The sequence below is a fragment of the Eimeria maxima genome, genomic scaffold (assembly GCF_000499605.1).
Source record: "Eimeria maxima Weybridge genomic scaffold, Emw_scaff4, whole genome shotgun sequence".
Lineage (NCBI taxonomy): Eukaryota > Apicomplexa > Conoidasida > Eucoccidiorida > Eimeriidae > Eimeria > Eimeria maxima.
In genome coordinates this window covers 55685-69330 of record NW_013563837.1, presented here as the reverse complement: position 1 = coordinate 69330, position 13646 = coordinate 55685, and the positions used below count along the sequence as shown (strand labels likewise).

The window sequence follows — 13646 nt, the reverse complement described above, 5'->3', positions numbered from 1 at the left end:
CTTTCCTGCAGCTGCTGCTGCACCTTCCTCTTCTTGTCTTGGCAATAAGCCACAAAATAAGCGGAGAATCACAAAGCAGCAGCTTCAGCAGGCGGCAGTTCAGTCGCTATAGCATCGGCAACGACAGCAGCAACAGCAGCACAGGCAACAGTAACCGCACCAGCAATACCGCAGCAACAGCAACAGTACGTCAACAAAAGCAATAGCAACAGCATCACCAGCAGCAACCGGAGAAGAGGAAGAGTCAGCAGCAACAGCGAAACCACACACAGCAAAGGTTGTCCCATACCAGCAGTTAACAATGGGTGTTTCTGTGCCTGCGGAGCAGCGGCAGGATAAGCAGCAGCAAAAGACACAGCAAGAACAACAGCAGCAAGAGCAGCCACAGCAGCAGGCCGACCAGCCCGAAGCTGCCCCCCGAAAATGGACTAGCCGCTGGCGCAGGCAAACCAATGGGCCCCGCCAGCAGCAGAAGCAACAGCAGCAGCTGGAGCAACAGCAACAGCAGCAGCCGCAACAGCAGCAGCCGCAACAGCAGCAAGCACAAGACCCACAGAAAGAGCCACAGCAGCAGCAAGAGCTGCATCATCAATCTTCTGTGCATGAGAATGAGCAACAGCAGCACCTTGAAGAGCTGCAGCAGCAACAGCAGCAGCAAGACCAACATCAACCGCAGCAACAACGACAGCAGCAGAGAACTGCTCCTACAACACCTGAGGAAGCACTAGCATTTATTGCTGCCGCTGCGGCTCAGACACAGCAGCAACAACAACGGTCGCACCTGCTGCAGCAGTGTCAGCAGCAGCTGCTGCAGCAAGTGCAGCGTCACGGAGGCTGCAGCAGCAGCAACAGCGACCAATTGCCGAAGACCCTCCCTCATACTGTTGTGTACACTGCTTCTTGCCCCAACAGAAAACCGCAAAGGGAAACAGCAGACGAGTTGTGCCTTGGCTGCTGCAACGGCACTTGTGGCAGTAGGGATTGCTGCAGCAGAGACTGCAGCAGCAGCAACAGGTGAGTGTCTGCCACTGCTCCATGGCGCAACATTTCTGCTCCTGCTTCTGGCAGCTATTGGATATAACGACTGCAGCAGCAGCATTTCTGGCAGCTATTGGACATAACGACTGCAGCAGCAGCAGCTGGTGCAGTCGGCACCACCTGCTGGAGCAGAGGTGCTTGCTGCTGCCGTTTCCCGTTGAGTTGTTTACCATTTTCCACAGCTGCTGCTGTTGCTGCTGCTGCAGCAGGCGAAAGGGGTATGAGGTGGGAGTGGCTCTTGGGGGCGTCTGCCGCATTCTTTGTCTTCAGTTTGCTGCACAAGGACCCTCCAAAGTCGAAGTCGTAGGCAGCAATAAACCCTAAACCCCAAACTCTAAACCCTATATGTGTCAGCTTAGGACGCCACTGCAATTCCCCTAGATTGATCTGTCTGCATTTGCTGCTGCGGCTTCTGTATCTCAACCTCAGTGGCTTCCACGGGATGCAGGGGGATCGAACTCAGCAGTCACAGCGCCAGCAAGAACAGGAGCAAAACCATCAGGGCGCCAACAGGCAGAAACAGCAGCAGCAGCAGCCCCACAGGCAGAAGCTTGCCGTGTGTGCTGCCGATGTTGCTTATGTCCTCTGCCGACAGCACCTTCTGCTGCTCCTGCAGTTGCTGCAGCATATTTGGGGTGTACCTACACCCGAGTTGGTTTTGTACGCCTGCGGCAGCCCATGGAGCTGAAGTGTATCCGTCTGCCCCAACACATGCATTCCAATTTCATTAAAATCGTCTGCGTAGCTGCACCAACAAACGAAGTTCCCCCATATGCTGTTGCTAAGGTAAGGACTCATCGGCAGCAGCAGCTGCTGCTGCTTCTGCTGCTGCCCCAGGCGCTCAAGTGCACGAGCGCTTCTGCTGCCAGTGCTGCTGCTGGTGTAGCTACTGCCTTGTTGCTGCACCGGACGCTGCTACTGCTGCTACCGATGGTGCTCTGCTGGGGAGGTGCTGTAGCTTCTAGTGCTAGTATCTCTATCAACAGGAGTCAGGATCCTTGTGTGCAGGCGACGTCGGCAGCTGCACTGACAGCAGCAATAGCTACTGCAGCAACAAGTGCAGCAGCAACAACTGCAGCAGCAACAGCTGCTGAAGGGTTCAAATGCGTATGCGATGCAGACGCTGGTGCGGTCATTGCGAGTCGGAGGGTCACCTGCCCCTGGAGTTGGCTGTCCGGGCCTAAGGGCCCTGCTGCAGCAACAGCAACTGGCAAGCTGCTACTGATGCTGCTGCAGCTGTTTCTGCTCCATACTGCTGGTGTTGATGTACGGGTTTGTGGCTTATGGCATTGGGTTCACGGTTTAGGGTATAGGTTAGGTAGGTTAGAGGTGAGGGTTTTAAGGCCTGTCGTACAAGCTGCAGATTGTTCTAGATTGTTGGGAGTTTATGTTGCTGATGCAGCAGCAGCGCCACTCCCAACATCAGCAGCAGCAGCAGCAGCAGCAGCAGGCATCTGGTGGGGGGGCGCTCGCGCCGGGGGGCTGTCGCCGCATCAGCGCATTTTTGCTGCAGCAGTTACTGCTGCTCCAGCAGGCAAAACAGCAGCGGGCTCAGGCCGAAATGTTTAACAGCGCAGCAAGAATACACCAAGCCCTCATAAAAGTGCTGCAGGCACTCCCGAAGGTTCAGGCCTTAGAAGCCAAGAAGGAGTATGCAAACCCTAAATCAAAAACCATACCCTCCCGCCTTCAGCGGATGGTCTGTGCGAGCAAATACTTACAACTTATTGGTCTAGGGTTTATAGGTTGAGGTTTGTGGCATTGGGCATGGGGTCTGGTGTTTAGGGCTTAGGATTTGGTGTTCAGCGCTGTGGGCGTTCCAAGGCTGCGTGGGTCTGCAGGGCCGCAGTGTCTCGCGACGACTTTGCAGCAGCTGCTGCAGCACAGCAGCAGCTGCAAAGCATAGCTTCTTTACTACGGCGATCAGTTGCTGCTGCGCTTGTAGTGCAAAGCGACACTGACCCGCTGAACCCCTCAGACGATGAGTTATCAGAGGGGGAGCTGCTGCGCTGCCTAAACCAACGAGTAATCCCTAAACCATAAGCTATAAGCAGTAGGCAGGGCAGAGGCCAGCCTACGGGGTGTAGGGTCTACCATTGGAGCGGCCGGATTTAGGGTTTAGTGTTGAGAGTCTAGGGTTTAAACGTGTTTGCAGCTCCCGTCGTTTGAAACGGAAGACCGCAAGGAAGAACTCAGAGAGTATCCAGAGGTTTGCCATTGGATTGACAGTCTGGCATTTACGGTGTAGGATTTAGGGCTTACAGTTTTTTGTTTGAGGGTTTGTGGTGTAGGCTCTGCAGTATAGGGTTCAGGAACTAAGGCTTGGGGTTTAGGGTATTGGGTTCGGCACTTTGTGACTGTTTTGATTGTTCCTTTGCCGTGGGTTTGCTCTTTTGCTGTTGCAGGACGCCCCTGTCCCCCGTAGAGCAGCAGCAATAGCCCGAGGTGCAGCAGCAGCAGGAGCTGCAGGCGATTCGGGTGCTTTGGCTCCTTTGCTGGCCTTTTGGGATCCCGAAACTGTGGAATGCATCTGCAGCAAATCTCCGGACAAAAGGGCTGAGGGCTTTGCTGCGCTGCTGCAGCGGCTGCAGCACGAAGAACAACTGCGACAGCAGCAACAGCGTAAGACACTGCAGCAGAAGCAGCAGCAGAAGGGTGCTGAGCGCTGTTTTCCTGCTGCCTCTGTTGCTGGATGTACACAAAGTGTTGCAGAGGAGAACGCTGCTTCGACGTTTGCATTGCTGCGAATGTTGAAAAACCTACTGTCCTGCTGGTGTCAACCTACTCTCCTGCTGGTGCTCCTACTGTTGCTGCTGCTGCTGCCCTTACTGTTCCTGCTGCTGCTTCTGCTACAGCGAACTTGCTTCCATCTGAACAGTTTTTCGGGGCTTTGGCGCTGGGCATGCAGAGAGCCTTCGAGGACAAAACCCTCAAAGTGCAACCCCTATGACCTAATCTCTTAATTATATACTGTGAACCCCAAACCTTAAACTCCAAACCCTAGTAACTTGATGCTCAACTTAGAACCCTAACCCCCCAACCCTTAACCAGAAGGAGAGAGCGGCACACTGCGGAGTACAGCGGAGCAACGAATTTCAAGCGGAGGCTCTGGATTTTAGGGTCTACAGTTGAGGGGTTAGGGTCCAGGGTTCAGGGTTTTGTTGCTGCAGGTGCTACTCATTGCGACAGAGATGCTGACGTCTCTAACGGATCAGCTGGCAGTGCCCACTGCATATTTTCACAGCCCTTCGGTGCAACTAAACCCTAAACCATAAACCCTAATCCATGTTTTGTCACTAGCTTAACGAGTTAAACCTCAACAGGAGACAGGCCATGACCCCAAAACCCCAGAAACAGGAGGGCGTCTATAATGTTTTGAGTTTAGATTTTAGGGCTTATGGCTTAGGGTCTGCGTTTCAGTTTATGGCGGTGCTTGACGGCGTTTGTCTTGGGGTTTCGGGGGACTTTTCCCAAAGGATGCAACAGATGCTGCTGCGGCTCTGTCTGAGAAGAAACTTAGGAGGGTCGGTGTGCGTTAGAGGGTTAAATTACCTTGCTGCTACTGTTGCAGCAGAGCAGCAGGAACTGGAAGCAGCAGCCGCTATTGCTGCTGCTGAAGCTGCTAGTGGTGAAACAGCAACCTACAAACCCGACACCTCCAGGAGACACGGAGCAGCTATGAGAAACAGGTCTGCGGTTTAAGGTTTAGGCATATGGTTTAGGATATGTGGCTTAGGATTTAGGGTTTAGACTTCGGAGCTTAGGGTTTGGGGTTTAGGGTTTATGGATATGGATGCCAGGAGTCGCCTTATCTGGCTGGGCCTGCTTCAGCATATTGTCTGCACGTACACCAACAGCAGCAGCAACAACAACAGCAACAGCAGCGTTTTCCAGCTGACAGGGGCACAGCTGCAAACCCTCAAGGCTTTAACTTCAATGGGAACCCCGGAAGTCCGCGTGGCTGCTGCGGCGCTCATCAGCAGCTTTGGTCCCCCCAAGCCAGCGCACCAGGCAAACCCTAAGCCCCCAACCCTAACCACTAAAGCTTAGACGCTACGCACTAAATATAGAGTGTTTAGTAGCCTCAGATGAAGTAAGGTATCCCTGTAGCCACACGCAGAGTGGATGTTTAGGCATTAGGGTTTAGCGTTGGGGTCCAGAGTTTACGGCGTTACCCTGCTGACGCGATGGTGGGAATCCGAAATTAAAATTTTAGGTGTAACGCTTCAACTGTTCACGTTAATCATGAGGGTTTACAATGGATCTTTGGAGATCACGTGTTAGGGTTGATGTACGGTGATGGCGTCTGCTTGAAGGGCCCCCCATCACGCAGCCCTACAACACCGGTCCATCAAAAGCAAGATCGGAACACTGTATGGCATCGGACCGTTCTTGTTGTTGCTGCTGCTGCTAGCAGTGCTGCGGGGGTGTTTCCCTCTGCAATTTGGTTTTGCATTGCAATAGCATTACTTGCGGATTGTATCAACGCATCTTCTGCTGTTGCGGCTGATGCTGCTGTTGCTACTGCTGTGCTGCTGCTGCTGTTGCAGGCGGTGTGCATGTTTTGCTTGCGTCGTTCCCCGTCTCTCGTGGGAAGCGGCCTGGACCGACACTTTGCTGAATTCTGTCCCTGTCTGGCGATCTGCAGCCATTGCGGCACTGTCCTCGAGGTGCAGGCACAGCAAGAGCAGCAGCTACCATAGTACAGCACGAATGGCAGCTCAGGAGGATAACGGCGGCATAAAACTCTTGCTGTAACTTCTGGACGTGCATGCAGTTTTTTGTAGTTGTGGTGAGTGTGATGTTCCTGCCGGTACTGCTCCTGCAGGTTGCAGCAATGGACAGACACCTGGTTGAAGAGTGCTCATCCCGAGACAGTTACTCGCGCTGCTCCAACTGCCGCCGAGTTATAACTCTGGAAGAGCTTAAAACGCACAGAAACTGTTCCCGTACGACTTAGGGCTTACGGACCGTGGTTTAGGGTTTGGGGCTTGGGTCTGCGAATATTGAAGGAGCCTCGCCACTGAGCGTGCTGTTATATCATACACCGGAATGTGCGCGGTAGCGTTGCTACAGCTGCGCCTGCAGCTGCTGTTACTGCTGTGCTGCTGCTGTGATGAATGCAGCACCACCAAGCTCCGAGCACAGCTACTGCATGTACTGTGGCGAATGCTTGGAGGCGCACCCTGATGTTTGGAGGCAGCACCTGCTGCAGCAGTGCAGCAATAACAGGCGCAACAGCGGCAGGCAGCAGCACGACCAGGCAGCGCATTTTGCAATTTCCGCTCCTGCGGCAGATTTGGCCAACGGGGGGCCGCAGCAGCATTTACAGCAGCAGAATCAGCATGAGTGAACAGCCCATCTGCTGAACCTCCAGATCCTATAAAAGCGTTGCGCTGTTAGCAGGGATGGCAGCAGGAGCACTAGAAGCAGCAGCAGGCACAGCATGAGTAGCAGCAGCAGGGGCAGCAGTTTCAGGAATGGTAACCACACTTGGGATGTCGTTGGAAGTGATAGTTCTTCCATTAGCCTGAAGCGGTGCATCGGGCTGTCCGTGTGCTGGCTTTGCAAGCCCATAAGCCTAAACGCCTAACTGTAAGCATTAAATTGTCTAAGTCATATTGCAAAGTGCCGCACCCCAAAATAACAAAACCCAGGAAATGCCCCAATCAGTAAACCCAGTACGACTTTGGCTGGCTTGAGTTAAGTGCAATCCTTTGCTGCGAAAGGGTCTACGGTTTACGGTTTAGCTGGTGGAAGAAACAGGGTCGCCCTGCGGGTCTGCCACTGGCTTGTGGAGCTGAACAACTGATTATGTACAGTTATCTAGTGGTTATCACGCTAGATAATCAATTGTTATTATTGTAGTAGCAGTATTTGTTTCTAAATGGAAAGGGGTTGCAATGTAATTTTTTCTCCTCTGGAAGGGGACATTTTTGAGAATGCCACAGGAACAGCGCATATGTACATTACCCCCGGCAGATGTTGATTCCAGCACTCAGGAAGCTGGGGAGCATGCCAAGATGCCCTCCTGCCTTCCTTGCAACAAACACGATCACATGATTAGATATTACAAGCTTAGCGAAGGAAGGAAGAAGTATAGCAGCAGATAAAAGTTGTGGGCCCCAAACTTACGCGAGGGACATTGATAGGGCCGACAGAGGTAACAGATGCTCCAGCAGACCAGCCACCGCGTAGGGTGAACTCAGTGCTAACGAGTGGTGGCAGTATCTGGGCCGTCAAGTGGGTGTATTTTCTGAAGCTACAGAGATGCGTTGCCCACCGTCTGTTGGTTGGCTCAGTGTATCCGAGGACAGGACAGCTCGCCAACACTTGCCAGAACACGAGAGCCGGCAAGAGTATAAGTGTAAGAAACAGGTTTCGCCCAGAAACGAGCCATACTGCTATGATTTGGGGCTCATATGTTGAACCAGTTCGCTAGGACGTAGTTCTAGGAATGCAAAGGGGCACTGTGGGGGACAAAGAAGTGTAAAATTGATTAGTAATACAGGCAGCCCACCGTTGTGTATCACGATCTTTCTAAAGCTGGAACATAGGTATGTCCTCATCACATGCAGGCAGCCCAATGAGGGCGACCCACGTTCAACAATCAACCATAACATTACTCTATGCAGATTAGAAGGCTGGGATGTACTTCCATGCTGGCTAGCCATGCTGCGCTCGTGACAGAAAGGAGTGCATCATAGTTCATGACAGACCGCTTCGTCTTCTTCCCTGCCCTAGACACTTAGAGAGTTATGTTAAAGACGTCTGGAGACTGACGAAGGTCTGTCACATTCTAGAAAAATGCTAGTTTCGGCGGGTGTAATCAAGGCCCTTCGCTTGGCGCAGCGTTAGCGGCGCCATTCTTCTTTATATTTGTTTGCTTTAAAGGCGCACTTCCAATTCCACAGGTTTGCTTTAAAGGCGCACTTCTGTGGAATTGGAGCAACTATTGCGTTCCATGCAGAGCAGCGAGGCGTCCAGCAGGTGTGTTGAGCGTCCTCCTTCCCCACCGGAGGTTAGAGGCTGCCCAGTCTCTATTATGCGGGAGAAGTTCTGGTGAAAATTTTAGAAAGAAAACCCAAAGACTCACATCTTGATTCATATATTAGTAAGACCACATTCACTCCTGGTCTTTTCTTTGAGTCTGGAAAGCCATCTGTGTGTAAGGATCGGCTGCTCCCGCATGCCCCTCTCAACTACGCGGTGGTACTGTGGCTGATGCAGCTTTTCGAACTGAGCAGAGGAGCCCCCGGTGCTGCAACCTATTCATAGACAAAAGCACAACTGGGCCTTAAAGCAGTAGATAACCTCCCCTATAATCTCCAAGCATCCTGGGGGCAACACTCCAAGGGGCTCGGAACGGAAAGGATACGAGGCGGCTAGTCATCAACTGCAGCAGCCCTGGAGGCCCCAAAGGCTTCAGGGTAGCCCAGATTGCATGCACCGCCTTCAGTGTGGATCGTCGATCCCATCCGAGCCCTATTCTGAGCTTTGGAGCAAAAACGCTCCATATGATAGTTGCGTAAAAGCAGCTCTCCCCACAGTCTACAGGCCTCCTGAGCTAAGTTGATCAACCTCCTGGAGTTGCAAGGGAAATTGTGGCTAGCGGGTTGCATAGCACCTTCATCAACTCAAGATGCAACAAAGCAAGCAATATAAACACGAACAAGCTTTCTCGGGTGTACGTACAGACAATTTAGCCGTGTCAGTTGGCGTGGGGCACCCTCAACACGTCAACACTTTGACGAAGCATACAATCTTCTGCTGCTATTCAAAGTTTCACGGAGGGAAATACCAGCACGCGAGAACGACCCGTACAAGTTGTGTTTGGCAGTACAACAGTGTTGGCACTACTCATATGCCAGGCAGGCCATTCGGGTTACTGTTTCTAGAACAACAGTCATCATATGATGTGCCCAAACTAGTGGACTTAACACAATTGTACATCACATAGATAGTATCATTGACGGATCGCCGAACAGTAACCTACTTGTCTACAAGGGGCTGGCCTCTTACCTAATCCCATCCTGGTTGCACCTCCATTAGTGTCAAGCGGAAGTGGCGAATCTGCTCTACATTTCTATTCCTCAGCATGTACCCCTACGCGCTAACCGGGTCACCTGGGAGGCCTCTGAGGAGAGCGTTTGTCAGTGCTCAAACCGATATTCAGCCCATGACAAGCCTGACGAAGGGTTTTGAAGGCCACCGCTGTGAATGAGTTGTCCAATTGCTTTTACGTGTAGGTAGTACTAATGGGGACTCTGATATGTTCGGAAATTGATTAAATGGAACGCTTGTATGCTTTGAATGGAGAATAGATAACAGGCACGCTGAGGAGACATACTTAGTAACAGCGAAGATCAGCTGTGCTTTACATTTGAGGGGTGCTCCGGGAAATTACACAAGAGGCCGCTTACTTTCGATGTTGCCTCCGCGTTTACAGACGATATTAAGTAGATTTGTTAAAGGAAGTAAGCAGTGACTGGCAAAGGCAGATATGCACCTACGAAACGGGAAGATTTTAGGTGCAGGCACGAGGCAAGTTGGAAGGGAGATGAGAACGACTGATTACGAATCAGAAAGTAAATTAGGTAAGAGAGCTGGAGAAACTCCCATTCCTGCTACCGAGAGAAATATCACTAAGAAACTGGGACGTCAGCTTGCAGAAAGGACATTGGCACCGTCCGCTGACTGGGTTACTCCACTCCAGAGCCCCGATGTGATTTCCAAGAGCCGAGATCACCTATGGCAGACAACCTCCGGGTATCCGAACTTAAGACTACCCCTGGGAGTTGGTAGAACATGAGGTACTCTCTTCGTCATCTACAGATGTCGCACGAAGGGGCAGGGATACCTTACGATCGGTGGGGGGCCGAACTGCGCAAATAGACAGGGAGTGCCCTACAGTACTGGTTCTACCGGCGGGGTACCAAATTTGATTTGATGGATTGGGATGGTGCCAAACGCTCAATGCGCACTAGATTCTGTTGAATTCCGTGAGATGTAATCGCTTTGCGTTTATCTAGTGTCACGTGGCAGGCTAATGCTGTACAGTATGCCGCAGAATTTTCAGCGGTCCTGTGTCAGGGAGACCCCCTCCCGCCCGATCAGCTAGTGGCCATTTTCCTAGCTAACGTGTCTGACGATGTCCCCCTAAGAGTGACAAAGGAAGGCCATATAAAATTCACAGTCTGGGAAGAGGCGGTCGCTGAGCTAGAGAAGATAGTGGGGACAAGAGGAGAGACATAAGATTATCTGCGGCAAACTAGATTGTACTTACAAGATCTTTGACGGACTGTACGAGATGTGTCTGATAAGATGCAACGATATGGAGATGGAGATAACCCACGGGATGGGCGAGTGTTAAGGGGCATCGCCTATTTTGAATGCAAGGGCAAGGGACACGTGGCGTCGCAATGCCCATCACGCATCGATGCTTCACGGCGTGATGGGGGGATGCGTAGGAAGTGTGGAGGTGTGGGGCACTACGCCAGAGGCTGTCCTACACAGCGTCGAGCGAGGGCAGAGCCACGCGTCCAGGTGTCGGTAGTTCTGGGCGTTTAAACGATCGAGCCTAGTCGTCAAGGGAGACGAGCGTACTAGGCGGCCTACCTGTGGTAAGGGCACATTTTGCGCAGTATCGACAGGACCTAATGCCATTCCACTTCCCTAGAAGGGGGAAAGAAGTTGCTCGTTAGGGCGGTGCAGGCGGGTACGTCGAGGTAGGAAGTGGGGGGAGACCAGCAGCCATCGGCGGAGCAGTGCAAATCCGGGACTACGTCGTTACCAAAGGGAGCCCAAATATTCTGGAGACGTTAGGGGGTGTTACAGTCATCTCTAGCCTTGACCTAGAATCCGGCTTCCATCAAGTCCGAATGGCATGCACCCATGCAGTACGACGTCACAGGGAAGTATATAAAGGGCACCATCGACGTGGTTGCCGACGCCTTCTCCTGACTTCCCACCGCTCAGGCACTGTGTTGTGCAACTGCGTTTGTGTGTGATGATCCCCATATCCTTTCAAAAGTGCGTTCGTCGCTCTTAGATACGCGTTTGGCTGCAGCTGCCGCTAAGCTCGACGACAGGTGAAGCACTACAGCTTCGACGGGGATCTTCAGGGGGCTTCCCCGCGTATGCATCCCAGCTTCACTTCGTACAGATATTTTATGCAAAATGCACAATCAGGCTTTAGCAGACCCCGGATGGGTCAATGCAACAGCGGAGATAATGGCAAGGTCCTTGTGACGCCCAAAGATGTGCTCCTCCGGGGAGGACACCTTCCCGTGCCCCGAATGTCTGGAGCAAAGCCCCAGGAATACTGTCAAACCTGGACTCTTGCAGAGCCATCCGATTCCCAAACGGATCTGGATGGATATCTCAATGGATTTTATAGTGGGACTACCATCAGTCAGAAGCTACGATAGGATATGGGCCATAAAGGATTGTCCCGACAGGTACGCCCACTTCATCCCCTGTTCCACCTAGGTTAGTTCAGAGGGAGCAGTCACATACCCCTTAATCATATCCGGAACACCGGGGCTTCCCGAAAAGCCCAAGACTGACAGGAATCCGAAGTCCGCTAGCGCCTTCTGGCACGAATTCATGGAGCGGCTTAATTTCGAACGCAAAACGCGCGAGCCGGAGGCACACGGCCACCCTGAGAGAGCCAACAACATACTGATTCAGTATGTGAGACTCTGAACCCAAAGGTCAAAGTGGCTTGAAATTCACCCGTGCGAGAAATGGGGCCATAATACAACAGTGGACTCTTCCACTCGTTGCTATCCGGCATCTCTGGCCTACATCGAGACACCGCTGGCCGCGATTTTATTGGAAATGCCTCCGTTTCCACACGCAGGTCGCAGCAGCGTGGAAATTCATAAGAGATGATCGTGAACGGGCAACGAAATATAGATACGGTCGTTCAGAAGCCGGTTTTATCCCAACAGACTTGGGTTTGGTGGATTCGCACGCTCTCCGAAGCGCTCAGTAGGGCGAGCAGCCGAAGAAATTCGCTGTGCTTGGGGAAGATCCTTTTTCTACTCCTCCTCACGACCCAGCGTCAACTCCAGTGTGAAAAGTCACAACTGAGGGAGACTGAGATCCTGGACAGACGTGCGACAGTTCTGAGGCCACCGAAAACGCGAATATTACGTTAAATGGCCAGGAGACTGCAACCTGAATGGATTTCTCGGGATCGCTTGAGCGAAGCAATCCCTCTGGAACATCTACAGGCAATCCTTGATTCGTTGGTAGCGGCTGCAAACGTGGGCACGACGCAGCTTACGTTGGGGCGGGGAACAACTGATAGCTGTCCCCTGAGCTACTCAATCTTCATGGAGTAGCCCATGACCCTTACGCTACCTACAGCCAGCTTGGTGACGCTGCTGCCAATTTCATTTTCCCCACCTTTGGGGGGATGGGGGGGGGGCGGAGCAGAAACCCCCCCCACACGAGTGTGCATGTGCATGCTGAACAGCTTTCTGTTGCAGCTTCCGTACAATATCGTTGCTGAAGAACCGCCGATCAGCTGCAGTGGCGGTTGCTAAAGATCTAGGCGCAGTAGTTTCTATGAAACTGCCGAAATGCACCTAACCTATCGTAACATACAAGCCTCTGCAAGGAGGGGCATGCCACTCCACGCTGGCTCTTGCCCAGGTTTAATTGAAGTTGCAGGGAGAACAGCCTCTAGACTAGAAGGAAACAAACCTCCTCGGTGCATAATATATCGAGGTGAGACGGGGATCATTCGTTAGTTCGTTGCCTTGCAAGCGCCCGGCGAGACGCGCAACCACGCGTCTCACCCCCTACCACGCGTCTCAGATAGATAAAAGTACCTCGCTACGCTGCAGGTGAGCGGTCGCACCACCACCGCACCCACCTCAGCAATACAGTCGCCTTCGCTCAGCAAAGCGCGCATAAAGTGTGCAAACTCCTTACAATGGGAATCGAACGCGCAACCGTGTGAGCTAGTGTGCCTGCGATCTACAGGGGCTCAACACATCTGTCTGCCGTTTGAGAGTTACTGTTAGAGGCAGCCAAGCTGGGATAGATGCATAGATATCGAGACGGTAGTGGTGATCCAAACTGCAGGGAAGGCACTCTTGTACGGGTCCCTCGGCGTACAACATAACGACGCTGTACCAGTGTGCACTGCGATGAAAGGCTGAGAAAACTATGAGAGCAACAAGTACTCTCGTCTAAATATTTGACGAAAAATGAATTTTTCACGTCAAGCTTTTAAAAGAAGACGAGCGACGAACGGACGCACGTACTTTTGGAAATCAGCTCCCCATATGCAAAGGAAGGGAAGTTGACCAAGGGAAAAAATCGTGGGCACCTCATGGCGCATATGGTGCGGAATGTGTGCGGTTCTTGGTTCCAGGAATGGTGACGGCTGCTGTATAATTATACTATCCCAAGCCATATGCTGTGTTGTGCATGACACAGCAACATCTAGGCTCCCTCGTTTAAACGTTGAGATTGCTGCTGTGCCTGTTGTCCCGTTGTCGTACGGCTGCCCCTTTCTGTCCTCATACGACCAGGTGTTCGACATTCGCGTGCGTAGGGGACCATGCCTCCCCAGTTCCGACACATTTTCC

At 52.3% G+C, this 13646-nt stretch overlaps 1 protein-coding gene across 1 annotated transcript; it reads left to right on the top strand.

The window, feature by feature from the left end:
* Positions 1 to 301: 301 nt before the first annotated feature.
* On the top strand, positions 302 to 5741 carry EMWEY_00000670 (hypothetical protein, conserved; the record flags this gene model as incomplete). Its single annotated transcript, XM_013478350.1, has 14 exons — positions 302 to 1014; positions 1248 to 1341; positions 1714 to 1824; positions 2159 to 2210; positions 2382 to 2688; positions 2880 to 3063; positions 3194 to 3247; positions 3444 to 3660; positions 3894 to 3973; positions 4209 to 4289; positions 4459 to 4568; positions 4839 to 4989; positions 5199 to 5228; positions 5589 to 5741. The coding sequence occupies 14 exons, from the start codon at positions 302 to 304 to the stop codon at positions 5739 to 5741; spliced, it is 2337 nt and encodes a 778-aa protein (XP_013333804.1).
* Positions 5742 to 13646: the final 7905 nt, after the last annotated feature.